The sequence below is a fragment of the Pelophylax lessonae genome (genome assembly GCF_965119305.1).
Source record: "Pelophylax lessonae genome assembly, chromosome: 12".
Lineage (NCBI taxonomy): Eukaryota > Metazoa > Chordata > Amphibia > Anura > Ranidae > Pelophylax > Pelophylax lessonae.
The window spans coordinates 72,983,030-72,999,921 of NC_138779.1; the positions used below are offsets into that span (position 1 = coordinate 72,983,030).

The following is a 16,892-nucleotide window of genomic DNA, read 5'->3' on the forward strand; positions in this document are numbered from 1 at the left end:
TAGCTTTAGAGTAAAATGATGTCTACCAAACACTTGTCCCATAGCTTTATATCCTGCAGCTTTCTATCATATCAGTCTTAAATAATGCTCAGTTTTAATACAAAAGCCCTACAGACATTTTTGTAAGGGGTTGAAAAAAAACGTCTTCCTTAATTACCAAATGCCACTTTTTTTGGCTAGTAAAGTTACACTGAAACGTTATCTGTCCCAGTAGGTTTAGGTAAAATCTACTGTGTTTCAATCACCATGATACATTCAACCATCCAGAACCTTTCTAATAGCCACTAGATGTGAGTCGGTTAGAGATAAGGGTTAAACAAATGCTTCCAGAAAAGAAACGACAGTGTATGTCAAACCACTAAAAACCAATAAAAAAAAAAATCTCCTCCAGCATTTTATTAAAACCCTGTCCTAGAAGGGATTATACCATTCCTTAGCACTATACTACGGAGTAAGCCAAGGAAACTTCTATGCAAATTCATGAGGCTTTATAAAACCAAAAGCCACCTTCCAGGGTTAATGTACAAGTGGATTTGGAGGATTGAAAAAGTTGTCCTCCACCCCCCCCCCCCCAATTGGATTTGGCCACTACAAGTACAACAGGGGTTGTCCTAAGTCAAACCCATGAAAAAGAAATAAAAATTAAAAAAAAAAGGAATGTATGACTGGATGTTTATATTGTAGACACCCCTTTGGGGGCAGAATGATATGGAAGAGGTATAGGGATGCTCATGGGCAAGGGGGTTTCTTGCAAAACAGAAGATGATTCTAACAAGAAGGCCACATTATTACCACAGAGACTCCTTATCTCCTCTTCTTTCCTTAAGATAATATTTTGTTTTGGGAATGCAAAGCAGCCAGCAGTGGGGACATCATCCAACCCATAACAAAGGTATCTCTCACTGTTGAGTGGGTACAGCTGAAGCAGCATCACATCACACATCTCAAAACGCATGCACTCATACACACCAAAGGCAAAATGCTGCAACCATCATCACGGGTTTAGCAGAGATTCAGCTAACCCAATTATTAAAGTAATTTAGCTCTTCAATATAAAATATCTTTTATCTCCCCAGTAATCCCTGATTTGACTTGAATAAGGCCCTTGTGAGTTAAACCAGTTCTCACGTATTACCTGCAAGTTTGTCTAACCTCTCCATTATGTAACCACTGTGCCCACCCCTTTGGATTTTGGTCTGGTTGCAGTATTTGAACTCATTCACACAGATACAGACACTGCCTTCTCCTTCCTCCCCCCACACACAAAATATAAAAAGCAATAAGTTTACAAAAATAGAAAATAATTACAGCAGTGAATGGGTGGGGAGAGGAGGGAAAGGGGGTAGGCTAGGAAGGAGAAAGGTAAGTAATTTTCCGGACTATTTGGCTGAGCAATATAATATAGGGGGACTATTCTCTGCATCTTCCACAAGGTGTAGCTCCTTCCGGTCAATGAGAACATCCTTCATACACCCAATAAAGCCAGTGCTATATGCTTTGGGTAGCTTGTAGGAGACACTCAGCTTCTCCACACCACCTGTAGATAGAGAAGAAGAATTATATATATTATACAATGGGCTGAGCCACAGAATTATTAGGTATACATATCCTATTAAATCACATGATGCTATAAAAGACTGGCAGCCATCTTGCACACTGAGCAGAGACATACATTTGTTTCTCAACTAGGTACAGCATAGCACAAGATCCTTTGCCTTTAAAGAATATGTCATATTCTATGTGCCTGCTGTACCATGTACTTGTGACCACACTAGTCAGGAGAGCACGTCCTGGTCATTTTTCTGGTTGTGCTGGGAACTCAGCCTACTCTCCTCCAAGGATCATACTTGTGCTGACAAAAGCACCCCCCCCCCCTTCCTCAGCACAGCCATTCATTGGGAATATCGGTATACTGCTGATTCTCCTGCCCCAGCTCTCCAAGATCCTTATGCAGCCGAGAACAGAGATCCTGTGGTCACTTAAAAAAAAAAAGGTGTTTTTTTTTTTTTTTTTAAATGTATACACAAATGTTTTTCCTTTATTTCTATTTTAAACCAAATGGGTTGAATACAAGGTGAGGGCTCACGTATACTTTAATGCTTTTAGCCACTGACCCAGAACAAGTATGCAGAGCAGGGCATTGGCTTCTTTCTGACTTCACTCGTGCAAGTCCATTCCAAGGCAACCATTGAATTGGTGGAACAGAAATGGCAATAAACCTACTTCTCTAATAACAGGATGTAACTGTGGCTGGTGTACAACATGTTCATCACAAATACCTCACCGATATAATCATATGCATTCACTTGGGGCCTCAGTCCATCATGCAAATGGATTACTTACTCATCACATTTGATATCCTACAATAGCCGGGAAGAGTTGCCAATAGAAGCTACGGATTCCGTCACATCTGGCTGTTTAGCACAGCAGTGGTGTGCATATCAACCACCAATGAGAACACTTCAAATGTACATGAATTATACGTCACACACTTGACACTATCTGAACCAAATACGTTTATCTTGGTCTCAGCAGACCACAGAATATGGCTCCAGTAATCCATGTCCTTAGCCTGCTTGTCTTCAGCAAACTGCGGGCTTTCTTGTGCATCATCTTTAGAAGAGGCTTCTTTCTGGGACAACAGCAATGCAGACCAATTTGACGCAGTGTGCGGCGTATGGTCTGAGCACTGACAGGCTGACCCCCCACCCCTTCAACCTCTGCAGCAATACTGGCAGCACTCATACGTCTATTTCCCAAAGACAACTTCTGGATATGACGCTGAGCACGTTCACTCAACTTCTTTGGTCAACCATGTTGAGGCCTGTTCTGAGTGGAACCTTTCCTGTTAAACCGCTGTATAGCCTTGGCCACAGTGCTGCAGCTCAGTTTCAGTGTCTTGGCAATCTTCTTATAGCCTAAGCCATCTTTATGTAGAGCAACAATTCTTTTTTTCAGATCCTCAGCGAGTTCTTTGCCATGAGGTGCCATGTTTAACTTCCAGTGACCAGTGTGAGAGAGTGAGAGCGATAACATCAAATTTAACACACCTGCTCCCCATTCACACCTGAGACCTTGTAACACTAACAAGTCACATGACACCAAGGAGGGAAAATGGCTAATTGGGCCCAATTTGGACATTTTCACTTTGGGGTGTACTCACTTTTGTTGCCAGCGGTTTAGACATTAATGGCTGTGTGTTGAGTTATTTTGGTGGGACAGCAAATTTACACTGTTATACAAGCTGTACACTCACTACTTTACATTATAGCAAAGTGCAATTTCTTCAGTGTTGTCAAATGAAAAGATATAATAAAATATTTACAAAAATGTGAGGGGTGTACTCCCTTTGTGAGATACTGCATATATATATATATATATATTACAGTATGTGTACTGTATATACTGTAGAAATCCAAACACATGACTGGGCCGTAAAACTTGCACTGAACTGCTGATTAACAACTAGATATGTATGGTTTATATGTCTCCCATGCTACCCAGAGGGAGCCTCTGGCAGGTTGACATTGGAAATAGTAAGTAGGGATGATGACTTTGGCTTGTGTTCAGATCCTAGTCCAGGCCCACGTGAGGGAGTCCGTCAGGAAGCATTCACCTGTGATGGGCCAATCAGCTGCGGCCAGGGCATTCCCCACAACTTACGTATATAAGGGACGTGTATACTCGTGAGGCTGGGAATGCCTTGGTCACAGATGGTTGGCCCAGTAAAGATGACCACATCCAAGATCATTCCGATTAGGGAGTTTTGGGATGGCAGGGAGCATCTGAGGACACACTTGTTTGTTAGTTTACAGGACTTTATGAAAAAAAATATCAATAATAAAAGCATCCTAGATGAAAATGCAGAGATTTCAACATTAATGACTAAAATGGCACAGATTTCAAAGTGTTTACTACTTTTTTAAATGATCTCCTCTCACCTCCTATTGTGATAGGAAGTTATCGCTTTGGTAGGAAGGAAACAAAGAGAAAGCTCACCCACAGTATCAAGGCAGCAAAATCCTAACAGTTTTTTTTTCCTTTCCCAACTCGGGTATTACTGAGTTTTACTTTATATATACTAATAATTTTTGTATTCGCTTTTCTCTGTGGCCTATAAATAAGGAATTTCAAATTTAGTACAGAAACCCCTTAAAGCAAGCAGCTCTTCATTGAGATTGTCAGATGAGTTTCACCCAAGTTCACTAGGCAAAGATGGTTATATAGGGCATATATACACTGCCTGGCCAAAAAGAAAAAGGTGACACAATCTAATATTTTGTTGGATTTGATTACAGCATGCATTCGCTGTGGAATTGTTTCGATAAGCTTCTCCAATGTCACAAGATTCATTTCCGTCCAGTGTTGCATTTATTTTTCACCAAGATCTTGTATTGATGATGGAAGAGTCGGACCACTGCGCAAAGCCTTCTCCAGCACATCCCAAAGATTCTCAATGGGGTTAAGTTCTGGACTCTGTGGTGGCCAATCCATGTGTGAAAATGATGTCTCATGCTCCCTGAACCACTCTTTCACAATTTGAGCCAGATGATTCCTGGCATTGTCATTTTGGAATATGCCTGTGCCATCCAGGAAGAACAAAATCCATTGATGAAATAATCTGGTCATTTAGTATATTCAGGTAGTCAGCTGACCTCATTCTTTGGGCACATGCAGTAACTATCCAATCAGATTGTTACTGCATGCTTAGTTTAGTTTGTTGCTTAATTAATTCCAGGTGGCGACTTTTTTTTTTTTTTTTTTACATGCCAGTATTTTCCCCACTGCTTTCCTATTCTGTTTGTGCTGATTGTCCTCAGTGACATTAACTTGTACATGTTCGGATAAATGCAGGTGCAGGGAGTGTGGGCAGGGGGTCGTAGGGCCTGTTGTCAGGCACTGAAATTTGGAAGTGAACGTATTATTTGCACATATAGTAAGCTCATACTAATGTCCTTTCACTGAAAATGTTTTGATAACTTTCTTTTAATTCAATGCAGCACATGATAACCAATTCCACAGCAGGTTTGGAGATACCGACTGCTGGGTTACACACCTGTTCTGCTTAGAGTAGATACACAAATCCAGTCAGATAGTGATCACATCAACGGGGATTCAATCTGTGGAACTTGTGAGACTGGAAAGTCCCTGTATTCCTAAACAGCCAAGTATGGCAGGCATCACTCAATCCTGTCCTGACTTGACAGAACACGAGTACGTTGGTATACTGACTAAACCTGGAAGGTATTAGCTATCATGCCGGTGACAGCGTATATGCTCCCACAGAAGCACTGCAATCTACAAATTCCATGATGATACAGCAGTAATTTATCCTGCTAATTTTCAGTCTACGAGAATACTATATAGAATTAAAATGCATAGACAGTATCAGTCTTGCATGCTCTGCAGTTTAATCCTCTGCAACACACATCTGTAATTTGTTAATGAGGAAATCAAATGTAGATTTTATTTCATTAAGTGTATGAAGATTTTACATTAGTGTGTCCCTGTTGTTTACTTCTATATAATACTATTTTTTAAATAAATGTTTTAATTAGATTTAAAAAATTCTGGTCACCATACTAAAAAACATAGAGCAAGGGCAGCCTATAAAAAAGTAACATATCAACACTTACCTGTCCATCAGATGGCACTGTGGTTCCTTCTGCTGGTTTCTACATCACTACAGGACAGAACCTAGTAGTGACATAGCAACTGGTGGTAGGAACCACAGTGTAAGGCGAAGGACATGTTATCTGAAATACCTGGAAGTGTCTGTTAGACAGCAATGGTGTCTGTATTTCATGAAGAAAAGGAAGCTTTGACTCCGCCCACCAGACAGGTAAGTATTGAACCTCATCTTTTACAGCCTGTTTTTCAACATGGTGACATGAATGCATTAAGATAATATTGTAATGGTTTTACTGTAATTACCTCAAGCACTCATTTTCTATAGTTTAGTGCACTTGCTGGTACAATAGTTGATCACTGTGAATTCTGTTTTAGGCTGGCCATATTCTTTTGTTCTGTACTGATCACTTTATTAACTTAACTGACTTACAAGTAGAGCTGGCTGGCCAAGAATTACTTTATCCCTTTAAAAGAGAAGTATGGGTATAGATAAAAATTATACTCACCTAGGTGGTTGCAGCATTAGTCCCCCGCTGGCTCTAAGACCGAGAACTGAGCGATCAAAGACCATTGATCACTCAACTCTCGGTCTACAGGCTGCAGGGAGCTGGTGACTGTCAGTCACTGACTCTCTGCTCTGCCCCTCCAGCACTCACTGGAGTGCTGGTATGTGCAGGGGGTGGGGGAGGAAGCAACTGGCTCAGTATCTCAGAGGCTCATATGTTAGGATCATTTCAGAGCCTGGACCGGCCTGCACTGGCCTGCACTCTGATCCATAGAAGTGTAGTTAAAAAGATTTGGCTATAATTCTCCTTTAAATAAAATGACAGTTTTATATAAGAATGTGATCTTCAAACAATAAAAAAAAAATCACAAAAAAGTGTTCACAAATTTAGTTTTATGTGAATGATTGTAAATCTATATTTTAATGGGATATATTCCATAGTTACAAACTCTGTTTCCATACCACTTTGGGGTGGGGTGCACAGTGATTATTTCTCTACTTCAGTATACTGTATATCTTTTGGCCTGCTCAGACCAACTGAATACATTCTATGTGGCCTATCTTGGAATATCAGAGGTTTCTCAGCAAGGATGTGAATTAAAAAGCCTGATAAACAAACAAATAGCAACTAAGGAGAATCTACAAATTAACATTAAAAATAAAGTCATTCAAACAAGGAACAGCTAACATGAAGAAATGTGAAGGTCAGATAAATTATGTTTATGAATGAAAATGAATACTAGAAAAGTTGTGAGTTTTTTCATTGCAATTCTACAAAATGAGACTTACCCAGCCATAAGGCTCCATCAGTATCTAGGTGTTTAGACCCAAACGGAGATGAACCAAAAACTGGTGCCTCGTTGCCAACTTGTAAGATGCCATCTCTGTTATTTCTAGAAGACAAAGTTAAGAAAAAATTAGCAGAAGGTCTTTTCCATTTTTAAAAGGGTAATAGTGTCTAGATATAGAGCAAACCACACATTTGTCTTGGACAGTGCTACATGAAGGTGGTATATTTTAACTATATTCTCCTTTTTATTCCTGCTGCCATTCAATCAGTATAAAAAAAGGGAGTGAGCTTATTTGGTGCTTAGAGAGGACTCAAACTCCAAACGTGTGCACTTTCTGGCATGTGACTGGGCCTGGAGTCCCATAGCTGCACATATGCTGTGTGAAATGTAATGTAGTCTCTGACTTCTAGTTTATAAAGTTTTGGAGTGAGATTTGGTGATGTCACTATTGTACTGTTCTCTATGCCGGAGAGAAAACTGTACCTGAGGGCCTGCAGTGCAAGGATCCCCCGGCTTCATTCTGTGCTTGTGTGCTAATGTGTGGAGAAATTACAATAGGTATAACAAATCAGACAACCTATCTTGTACTGACATCTGCAATGTTTACAGCTACTTAAAGCAAATCTGTCAGTAGTTTACAATACAAAGAAACTATTGTTGGGAATAAATTGCACATATCTGCAACAGCCTTTGGGTTTTACTGCTATGCCTAAAAGCTGGGCAGTTCTTACAGGCAAACCTTTGGTAGTGTTGGAGTTTTTCCTCCTCCTTCTTGCCTCCTACATGTTCCTATTGGCCTATCACTAGGGCGTGCTGCCTCATCGGCCAATAGTAATGTACAGGAGGCAGGATGGGGCAGGTAAGCTTGAACTGTATGATAGAGTGCCTTCCTTGTCTGTCATACCAGCCGAGGCCGATATTAATTTTTTTCACATACTAGTATAAAGTTGCCCACTCTTCTTTTTCCTATTTGATTCTAGGGGCTGTATTACCTGAATAACATGAGAAATCAAGACAAGTAAGCATTGATATTCTCTACCTGTGGCAATAAATAATAATTAATCAACTGCTGAGAGTGGACAGAGTAATAAAGGCTGCTTTTTAGATTGTGATATGTTACTGTAGTTTACCCTAAACAATATAAGGCCATACCAATACAAAGATCACCAGTTGATCATCAGTTTTGTTCCTGCACCAATCTCATAAAATGCTACACTAGGGTTAATTTTGAATACTACCAATGAAATCTGCATCTTACAATTCCTACGGTATCTTGGTGCAGCATGACCCCCAATGTTTTTATAATTTGTGCAACTGCAGAGTACATTGTGTCCCTGGTAGCCAAGCCCTGGCATCTAAAACATCTAAAGCGCTGAGATCCCCAATGATCCCTCCATGGGCGGCAGCTAGCCAAAAGCATGGCCTGCCAGTCCCCATGGAGAGTCCTGCCCCTCATGGAATGTAGTGTAACTGCAGATCTTGCATAGCTTAACTCTTCTTCTGCCAAAGAACGCAGGCACTAGTATATCCATAAAGTTCCCTAATTCTACTCCAGTGAATAAACATTGTGAGTCTCATGGCTGAAGCTCCCTGAAAGAAGAAATATTCAGTTGGTCAATTTAGGTTCTCATTTTTAAATGAAATAACGGAGAATAAAAACGAGAATGGTAGTTATAGGCAAGAATAACAGTTTTTCCTCAGAGACTGGAATAGTCACAATCATGTCATTTTTGTAAATAATTCCTGCATTTGGTTTATGTGTTAGGAACAAGGCCAATTTGTACAAGGAGTGCTAGTCTCAAAGCTGTAGTAAACTGCAGCAAAAAAATAAATGAAAAAAAATTGGGCCCGGGAAGTTTAAGTCATAATATGCTAGTATGCACCGAAAACGAGCACATTATGACAGACTTCCCTAAACACGAAGCCCTCCAGCGACACGCTGTGTTGTAGGTGCTTCTATCATTACCTGATCTTCCTTCCAGGTTTCGGGGCTTCGGCCGTATGAATGGCCGAGCTACAATGACGTCACTCCTGCACATGCATGCAGGCATTATAGACGCGGCACGGAGTTCTGAATGGACAGCACGCTGGTGGCGTCACCGGCCACTTCTAAAGTAAATATCTCCTGGTGCACATTTCGGAGATATTTAATGTAGCTATAGGTAAGCCTTATTCTAGGCTTGGGTATAGGTAAAAATCAACAAAGGGAGTGTACTCCCACTTTAAACGAAATCCCCCACAAAATTAGGAGTTTTGTTTTGAGGTAGATAGAGCCACCTCAGTGTGAACAAAGCCTAGGACTGAAAATTTCCCCAGCATTCCCCTTTCCTATCTGTTATAATCAGCTGTTGAAGCGGCTGACCTGTAAGAGAAGCATGCAGAGATGATTGATACAAAAATGTAACAGCAGGACTGCAACATGAAGTATAATTTTATATTTTGCCTTTAACCTACGCTCATACAAAGCTATGAGTTCTGCAAAGTTCTCATTATCAAACCTTGTCAAAGAACTGCCTGTTCTTAAAAGAATATCACAACTATATACCATGCTGGAACCATGAAGGTATCAAGTCAAGTTATTTTCCCCACCCAGGTTCTTATAATTGGACAGTGGATGGTTTGAAGATTTATAATAAACCTTTGATATCTATTATAATTAAGGAAAAAAGTGTGCTTTTTTGCTGCCTGGGTTACTGACGATTACAGCAACTTTAAACCTGACTGGCTAGACAGGGATCTATTTATACGTTTTTCCATGCAAGATTTATATACCTTTTACCCAAGATCACACATTTTTTAATTGAATTTAACTGGAAACATGTGTGAATCCTGTGTTAAAGTTGTGTTAATCTTATATGTAAAAATATTTATAAATAGACCCCTTAGTGTTTGTTGCACAGGTCTCTGTAGTAGCAATGGAGATAGAATGGTCTATTGGAATGCCCTGGAATCCGCAGCAGGCAAGCTTCAGCACGCCTATGTTAGCTTTCCCGCCCGCTCACCATTCTACAGATGCCTTGCTCTATTCTTATCCCAGGGGGCACTGAAGGGCACAACGGACTGATGGATAATCCTACGCAGATGCTAACGTCTCATGAAGGTAAGGCATCCTTGCCTATGCCAACCCCGATTACAAAACTGTAATGGGAGTTCACCAGAAAACTAATTATGCCATCTTCAGCCTTTCAACAATGGAGTAGTATTCTTATTGCTGTATTTAGTAAATACCCACAGTGAGGCAGCCATTTTTAATAGCTGGGCAGCTGCTTTTCTGGGATTAGGCCACACGTATCAAAAGTGGATATAATGAACGAGGGTTTTGAGCCCACGTCTCCCTTGGATTTTTGATTTTTACCCTGTCCTAGACAAACAGTAGCTCGAATCATAAACAACACTTTAGTTTAGTATAATAAAACTACCCCATTCGTAAAGACAACCTAATTTTGGGGTACACTATTCTGTAAAAATGGTGGGTTGGTAAAGCAGTTATCTACTATAATTAAAAAAAAATAATAATAATAATAAGAATTAAAACTGGTATTTTGGCCAGGTGATCTCAAGCCCCATCCCTTACACCATTCACCTCTGTACACAATGGTTATGGTCACAATAGGGAAGATCATTTGTGGAAGAGAATGTTCATGCCTACTGGCACAACTAGGAATGGGGATCCATTTATCAAAACCAACCAACATCCCTCCTTCCAACGTTTTTATACGTATAAGATACTGGGGTTGATTTACTGAAAGTGGAGAGTACAAAATCTGGTGCAGCTCTTCTGGTGCAGACTTTCAGTTTTTTTTTTTTTTGTCAAAGCTTAATTGAACACGCTATAGGCTGATTAGTACCAGACTTTAGTGTCTCATGTCTAGAATTATCTTCTGTATATCATGAGCTCTCTCTTTCAGCTCAGCCCCAGGCATTTTGCTGAGATTCTCCGCTGTCTACGAAAAACTACTCAGGTATACTCAGGGATATACCAAGGAGAAATAGTTATTATTCTGCCCAACCTACATGTCCCATGCTTTGAGCTATAGCTTTTCTGTTGAAAGAGGTTATTAGGAATGTGTGAATTGGCATATGATGATAATGTTATTGCCAGAAACAAATATCATGAGAACCAGTTCCAAGTTTTATCCTCATTAATTTGTAAGTTTTTTTTTTAATCTTAATTGTTAATTATAAACTTTTCCCCAAACACCAGAGACATTTTGCCGACAAATCAACTGGCATAACATTTACCTTAGAGCTTTGATGCGAATCCACTGGTTGGTGTTAACTGGTACCGTAGACCGGAGGACAACTGGTTTAGATCCAAGGTCGTACATCATTTGAACATAGCCTCCTATCACAGCAAGGGCAATGTAATCAGAACGTTCCGTGCCTTTTCCGCTCCAGAGGATCAGACCCTGAGTGGCTTCAGTCTTGATGCTCAGCTCAAATTCGTTGGTCAGCAGTGCCTTCTCACTGTAGAAGGTAAACCATGATTGTTAAAATTCATACAACATACACCAGGTATTTAAAAGGCAGGCAGAGTATATTAAGTGTCCTATACTAACAGAACCACAGGACTGTGTAATACCTAAATCGACAGTGCAGCTGAATAGGGCAAAATTGTAATTCCTCTTTACATTACTAATGGACTTTACCGTAACACTTTTTATTTATTTTTTTTATTTTACGAGTGTGAAGCTGCTGTTGGGCCATCTTCCCATAATAACACTGGGGTTGTATAACCTTCATCACTATTGTCTACTTTGTATGTCACAAATCACAATTAGATCCCCTATTTTATGCATCAAGAGCCAATTCGAAGCCTAATGTTACAAGCAACTAAAGATATTGTTTTGCTAAATGTGCTGCGCAGAATAAATCACTAAGTAGTTTGAAGCCCGTCATTCCAACTGTGGAGGCCAAAGCAAACCTTCATTGTTGTATTTTTTTTATTTCTAGTATTTTGTCTGTAGCCTCTTTTGGGTTAAACTAATTACACTACTCTGTGAAATGGTGGGTTAGACAATTTCCCCTGAACTTGCACATGCTCCCAACTCAGGTCTTGTATTTTTTGTACATAAACTTGTTGTGGTAATTGTTATGGTACCTGATGAAAGGCTCTGTTCTAAATCATTTAGCATTTTTAAATACATATGAAAGTTTTGAGCCAACCTGCTCAGCTCACACAGTTCTTCTTTCAGCTGATCTAATCACTGGTTATATGAACCAAGTTGTACTTAGCTATATTTACAACATCTATGACTTGAAGGTTTTATTTTTATGGTCACTCAATATTTATGGTTAAACCGCTGATCCCAGTTTCCACATTTAAGATTTGAAGATATATTTCCTTGTAAGAGTGTTTTAGTACACAGTTAAGCTTTGAGACATGTAAAAAGTATGCATACAGCACAATGACGGTGCACACTAACAACACAGCAACACAACATCACAAACAGCTTGCAAGTTCCACATTTAGTTGATATGGGGTGTGAAGAGATATATATGTAAAAGGTACAGACAGAATTCGGATATGTCCCACAAAAGCTGACAATCGAGCAGATTTTGTAGCATCTTATTATGTGTAAACGTAAACCACATGGTGCCGCGCTCCTTTATTACCAAAAAATGGATATCGCTATATGATATTGTTACTGTCTCTTTAGATTCATACAGAGATTCATATCACAAAAAATATAATAGCAGTAAATAAAAAATGAAAAAATATAATTTATCAATAAATCAATATTTCTGACAAAAAAAATGTTAAGTGTCAAAAAATATATGAATAACAAGGTCATTCTTGTCCTTGATTGTGGTATAAAACTTAACAATCACCAATTCCAGCAAGATGTGACTACTGTAAAGTTGCTTGTGTTTCCAAAAAACACAGCTTAATCAAAAAGTGTCCACCGCTCTATGCTGCAAAACTCTTCATGCAAAAGTTAATGTCTCTTTACCAGATGTGCCCTCACCTCGGGGATAAGAACAAAGTATGATCTTAATGCTCCTTTTTCCCACCATGGGGATCATTAGATATATTCCACTTCTATGGATACCTTAGGGATTAAATCTCCTCGGGTTCACTTCCTCTCATCTAAGTCACCATAGAAAAAACTATACATAGTGCTTATCCTTAAAAATAACCAGTCTTTATTTAAATACATCTAATAGCAAAACACTCACATTTTCCCTGAGGAAGCCATGTGACCCTGTGGCGCAATGCGTAGGGGAGGGGCCTTCTGACGTCATGGCGTGCCTGTTACATGAGGAATTGTGGTAAACAAACTACATGCAATTTGTATTCTCAGCTTATGGCTATGTTTTTATGCTGTTTATAGTCTGGTGCACTTACAGCACCATGCAAATGTGAATGTTATGGTATTAGATGTATTTAAATAATCACCGGTTATTTTTTACGGATAAGCACTATGCATACTTATCTTTTACGGTGACTTTGATGAGAGGAAGTGAACCCTAGGAGAGGAGATTTAAGCCCTGAGGTTTCTATAGAAGTGGAATATATCACTAAAGATCCCCATGGTGGGGAAAAAGGCACATACAGACCATTCTTTGGCCTTAACCCTCAGGTGAGGGAACATCTGGTGAAGGGACAGTCACTTCTGCATGAAGAGTTTTGCAGCACAGAGTGGTGGACACTTTTTTGATTAAGCTGTACTTTTTGGAAACACAAACAACTTTACAGTAGGGTCATGTTTTGCTGGAATTGGTGATTTTTAAGTTCTTACCACAACAAAGGACATTGATGAACTGGTTATTCATAAATTTTTGGACACTAATTTTTTTTCTTTTTGTCAGAAATTTTGATTTATAAATTTATATATTTTTATTTACTGCTATTATATTTTTTGTGATATGGAGACGGAGACAGTAACATTATCACTTAGTGATATACACTGACCGGCCCCTTTATTGGGTACACCTTGCTAGTACCGGGTTGGACCCCTTTTGCCTTCAGAACTGCCTTCATTCTTCGTGGCATAGATTCAACAAGGTGTTGGAAACATTCCTCAGGGATTTTGGTCCATATTGACATTAAAGCATCATGCAGTTTCTGAAGAATTGTCGGCTGCATATTTGTGATGCAAATCTCCTGTTTCACCACATTCCAAAGGTGCTCCATTGGATTATGATCTGGTGACTGTGGAGGCCAATGGAGAAAAGTGAACTCATTGTCATGTTCAAGAAACCAGTGGTGAGATGATCTAAGCTTTGTGACATGGTGCATTATTCTGCTGGAAGGAGCCATCAGAAGATGGGTACACTGTAGTCATAAAGGGATGGACATGGTCAGTAACAATACTCAGGTAGGCCATGGTGTAAATGATGCCTAATTGGTACTAAGTGGTCCAAAATGTGCCAAGGAAATATCACCCACACCATTACACCACCACCACTAGCCTGAACCATTGATACAAGGTAGGATGGATCCATGTGTTCATGTTGTTTATGCCAAATTCTGATACTACCATCTGAATGTCGCAGCTGAAATTTAGACTTATCAGACCAGGCAAAGGTTTTTCAATCTTCTATTGTCCAATTTTGGTGAGCCTGTGCAAATTGTAGCCTCAGTTTCCTGTTCTTAGCTGACAAGAGTGACACCCGGTGTGGTCTTCTGCTACTGTAGCCCATCTGCTTCAAGGTTCGATGTAATGTGCGTTCAGAGATGGTATTCTGCACACCTTGGTTGTACCGTGTGGTTACTGTTGCCTATCATCTCAAACCATGTTGCCTATCATCTCAAACCGTCTTCCCATTCTCCTCTGACATCAACAAGACACTTTCCTCCACACAACTTCCACTCACTGGATATTTTGATATTTTTTATTTTTGATAGTTGTGCGTGAGTTTTTGAAATACTTAGACCAGCCCGTCTGGCACCAACAACTATGGCAAGTTCAAAGTGACTTTAAACCCCTTTCTTCATCATTCCGATGCTTGGTTTGAACTTCAGCAAGTCGTCTTCACCACATCTAGATGCCTTAATGCTGTCATGTGATTGGTTGATTAGCAATTTGTGTTACTAAGCAATTGAACAGGTGTACCTAATATTGTTGCCGGTGAGTGTACATTTTTGGGTATAGAGGAGCGTGGCACCATTTGGTTTACATTTGTATAGTTTATACACAATTTATGAGAGTGTGTTCAGGTGTGAGCGATCCAATTAGCACTAGATACATAGACTTTTGATTATATATATATATATATATATATATATATATATATATATATATACACACACACACACACCGTATATATTTTGCATTATTGGTTTTAAGCATGGCATCACACAAGTATTTTCATTTTTTACTCATTATTTCATTTTATTTTCATTAGGAAGTAATGTGTGTTACATAAAGTCTCCTCTAATATTAAAGTAGGACAACTCTCTCTTGATATTAAGCTTGATATTAAACTCCAACACACTCATGGCTGGAAAATCTTGTGTGGAAGAGCCAAGTTGTAAAGAGACCGGAGTGGGTGTGCTGGTTTCTGTTAATATAGAAGGACATCTGTGAGAGAAAGGAAATAGTGGGCAGAGTGTAGAATATCTTTTCTATAATGGAGTTCCCCTTTCATAAGTTTTCACGCCCTGTTGGCATTAGGGGGTTTCCAGCTGGGTCAAATAAGAAAAGTAGCTGGTATGCTGAGATGTGTCCATGTGTTCTTTGGAATGGCTAGGCAGAAGAGTAATTCACCACTTGTAGCATGTTGGTGGAATGATGTTATGTCATATGATAATCATGTGATTGCAGTTACTTTCTTTTGCTCACAACAGAACAATCTTTGTTGGTTGCGCACTATAAAAGGATGGAATTGTGTATTCAATGTGCACTTCCAATCCAGCAAATTTTATGTAAAGTTTGCCTTGATTCTTTAACTTGTCGTCACCCACCCACTTTCTTTCACCTGTCATATGAATTGGGATATTCTTGGCATAGCCTATCAGTGGTGGTTCATGAGGGGCCATAGATCAGCAAATCTTCCACCACATATTAGGGATAGTAGGAGAGCTGCATTTCATTGGGAAGTCACAGAATGCAGACTGTGCCCCCTAATATTCCTTCTAACAGAATTTATACACTGGCCATGTCTGGTCACTTTTATTATTGTACATGTCAAATCACCAAACAATAAATACCCACCCCCCCTTACCCTGGCTAGCTAGGGGGCTCCATTCAGTACCTAAATTTACCATGGCATGTTGCTTTGCTTCTCCTCTATATATTCCGCTGCAGTCCTTCATAAAATCGAATGATGACTTTTCTAAAAGTCTTTACCATAGGACAATATAGTGTGATCACCAAAGAGCGCAGGTGGTTTCCATTTATATTAATATAATCAAATGTGACTAAATACTTTAATATGTAGTATTTAGCCATTTTATTTACAGTCCTGTCACAGTGTAATATTAGGGAGGGAAATAATGTACATTTTGTGTGAAAAGATCAGGTAGGTTCACACGTAATAACAGGTTGTATGGAACAATGTACTTCTGCAGCATCTTTTTCACAATGTGCACACAGTGCTCCGTAAATGTGTCTTACAGTAACTATACAAAAATAATACAAAGTTTTTCTGCATTGTATTTGCTGTGCTATGAATACATGTTTAACTTTTTAGAATTACACATTTAAATAATTTACATGCAAATGAATCCCAATATTAGTTATTTGCATAACTGTGATGTGTTTGCGTCCCTGTCAGAATTGAAATATTAAGTGAGCACAACTTTCGTTATGCCATTTATGTATAGTGCACAACCAATAAAAATACAGGGGATTCTGGTGTGCATTCAAAACATTACAATGAGTCACATATGGAGAAGCAACATAGCAAGCAGTGCAGTGAGAACTCACCTGGGGTCATCTGGATTGTCCACAGGGGCATGACTTAGGAGGCAGAAAGAAAGGGGGAGGCATGCAGTAAGCAGCAGCAGAGATAAATAG

At 39.4% G+C, this 16,892-nt stretch overlaps 1 protein-coding gene across 11 annotated transcripts in view; it reads right to left on the reverse strand.

Annotated features, from left to right (window-relative positions):
* Window positions 1–312: 312 nt before the first annotated feature.
* AGRN (agrin) overlaps window positions 313–16,892 on the reverse strand; it is a 704,390-nt gene continuing 687,810 nt past the window's right edge. For 9 of the 11 annotated variants that reach the window (XM_082274327.1, XM_082274332.1, XM_082274333.1 and 6 more), the window contains 4 exons: window positions 16,803–16,835; window positions 11,170–11,394; window positions 6,926–7,029; window positions 313–1,537 (listed from right to left, as the gene is read on the reverse strand). In XM_082274327.1, the coding sequence (XP_082130453.1) occupies window positions 1,380–1,537; window positions 6,926–7,029; window positions 11,170–11,394; window positions 16,803–16,835 (520 nt within the window). In that variant the 3' untranslated portion in view covers window positions 313–1,379. The remainder of the gene's footprint in view (window positions 1,538–6,925; window positions 7,030–11,169; window positions 11,395–16,802; window positions 16,836–16,892) is intronic. The other 2 variants (XM_082274335.1, XM_082274334.1) reach the window with 1 other exon arrangement.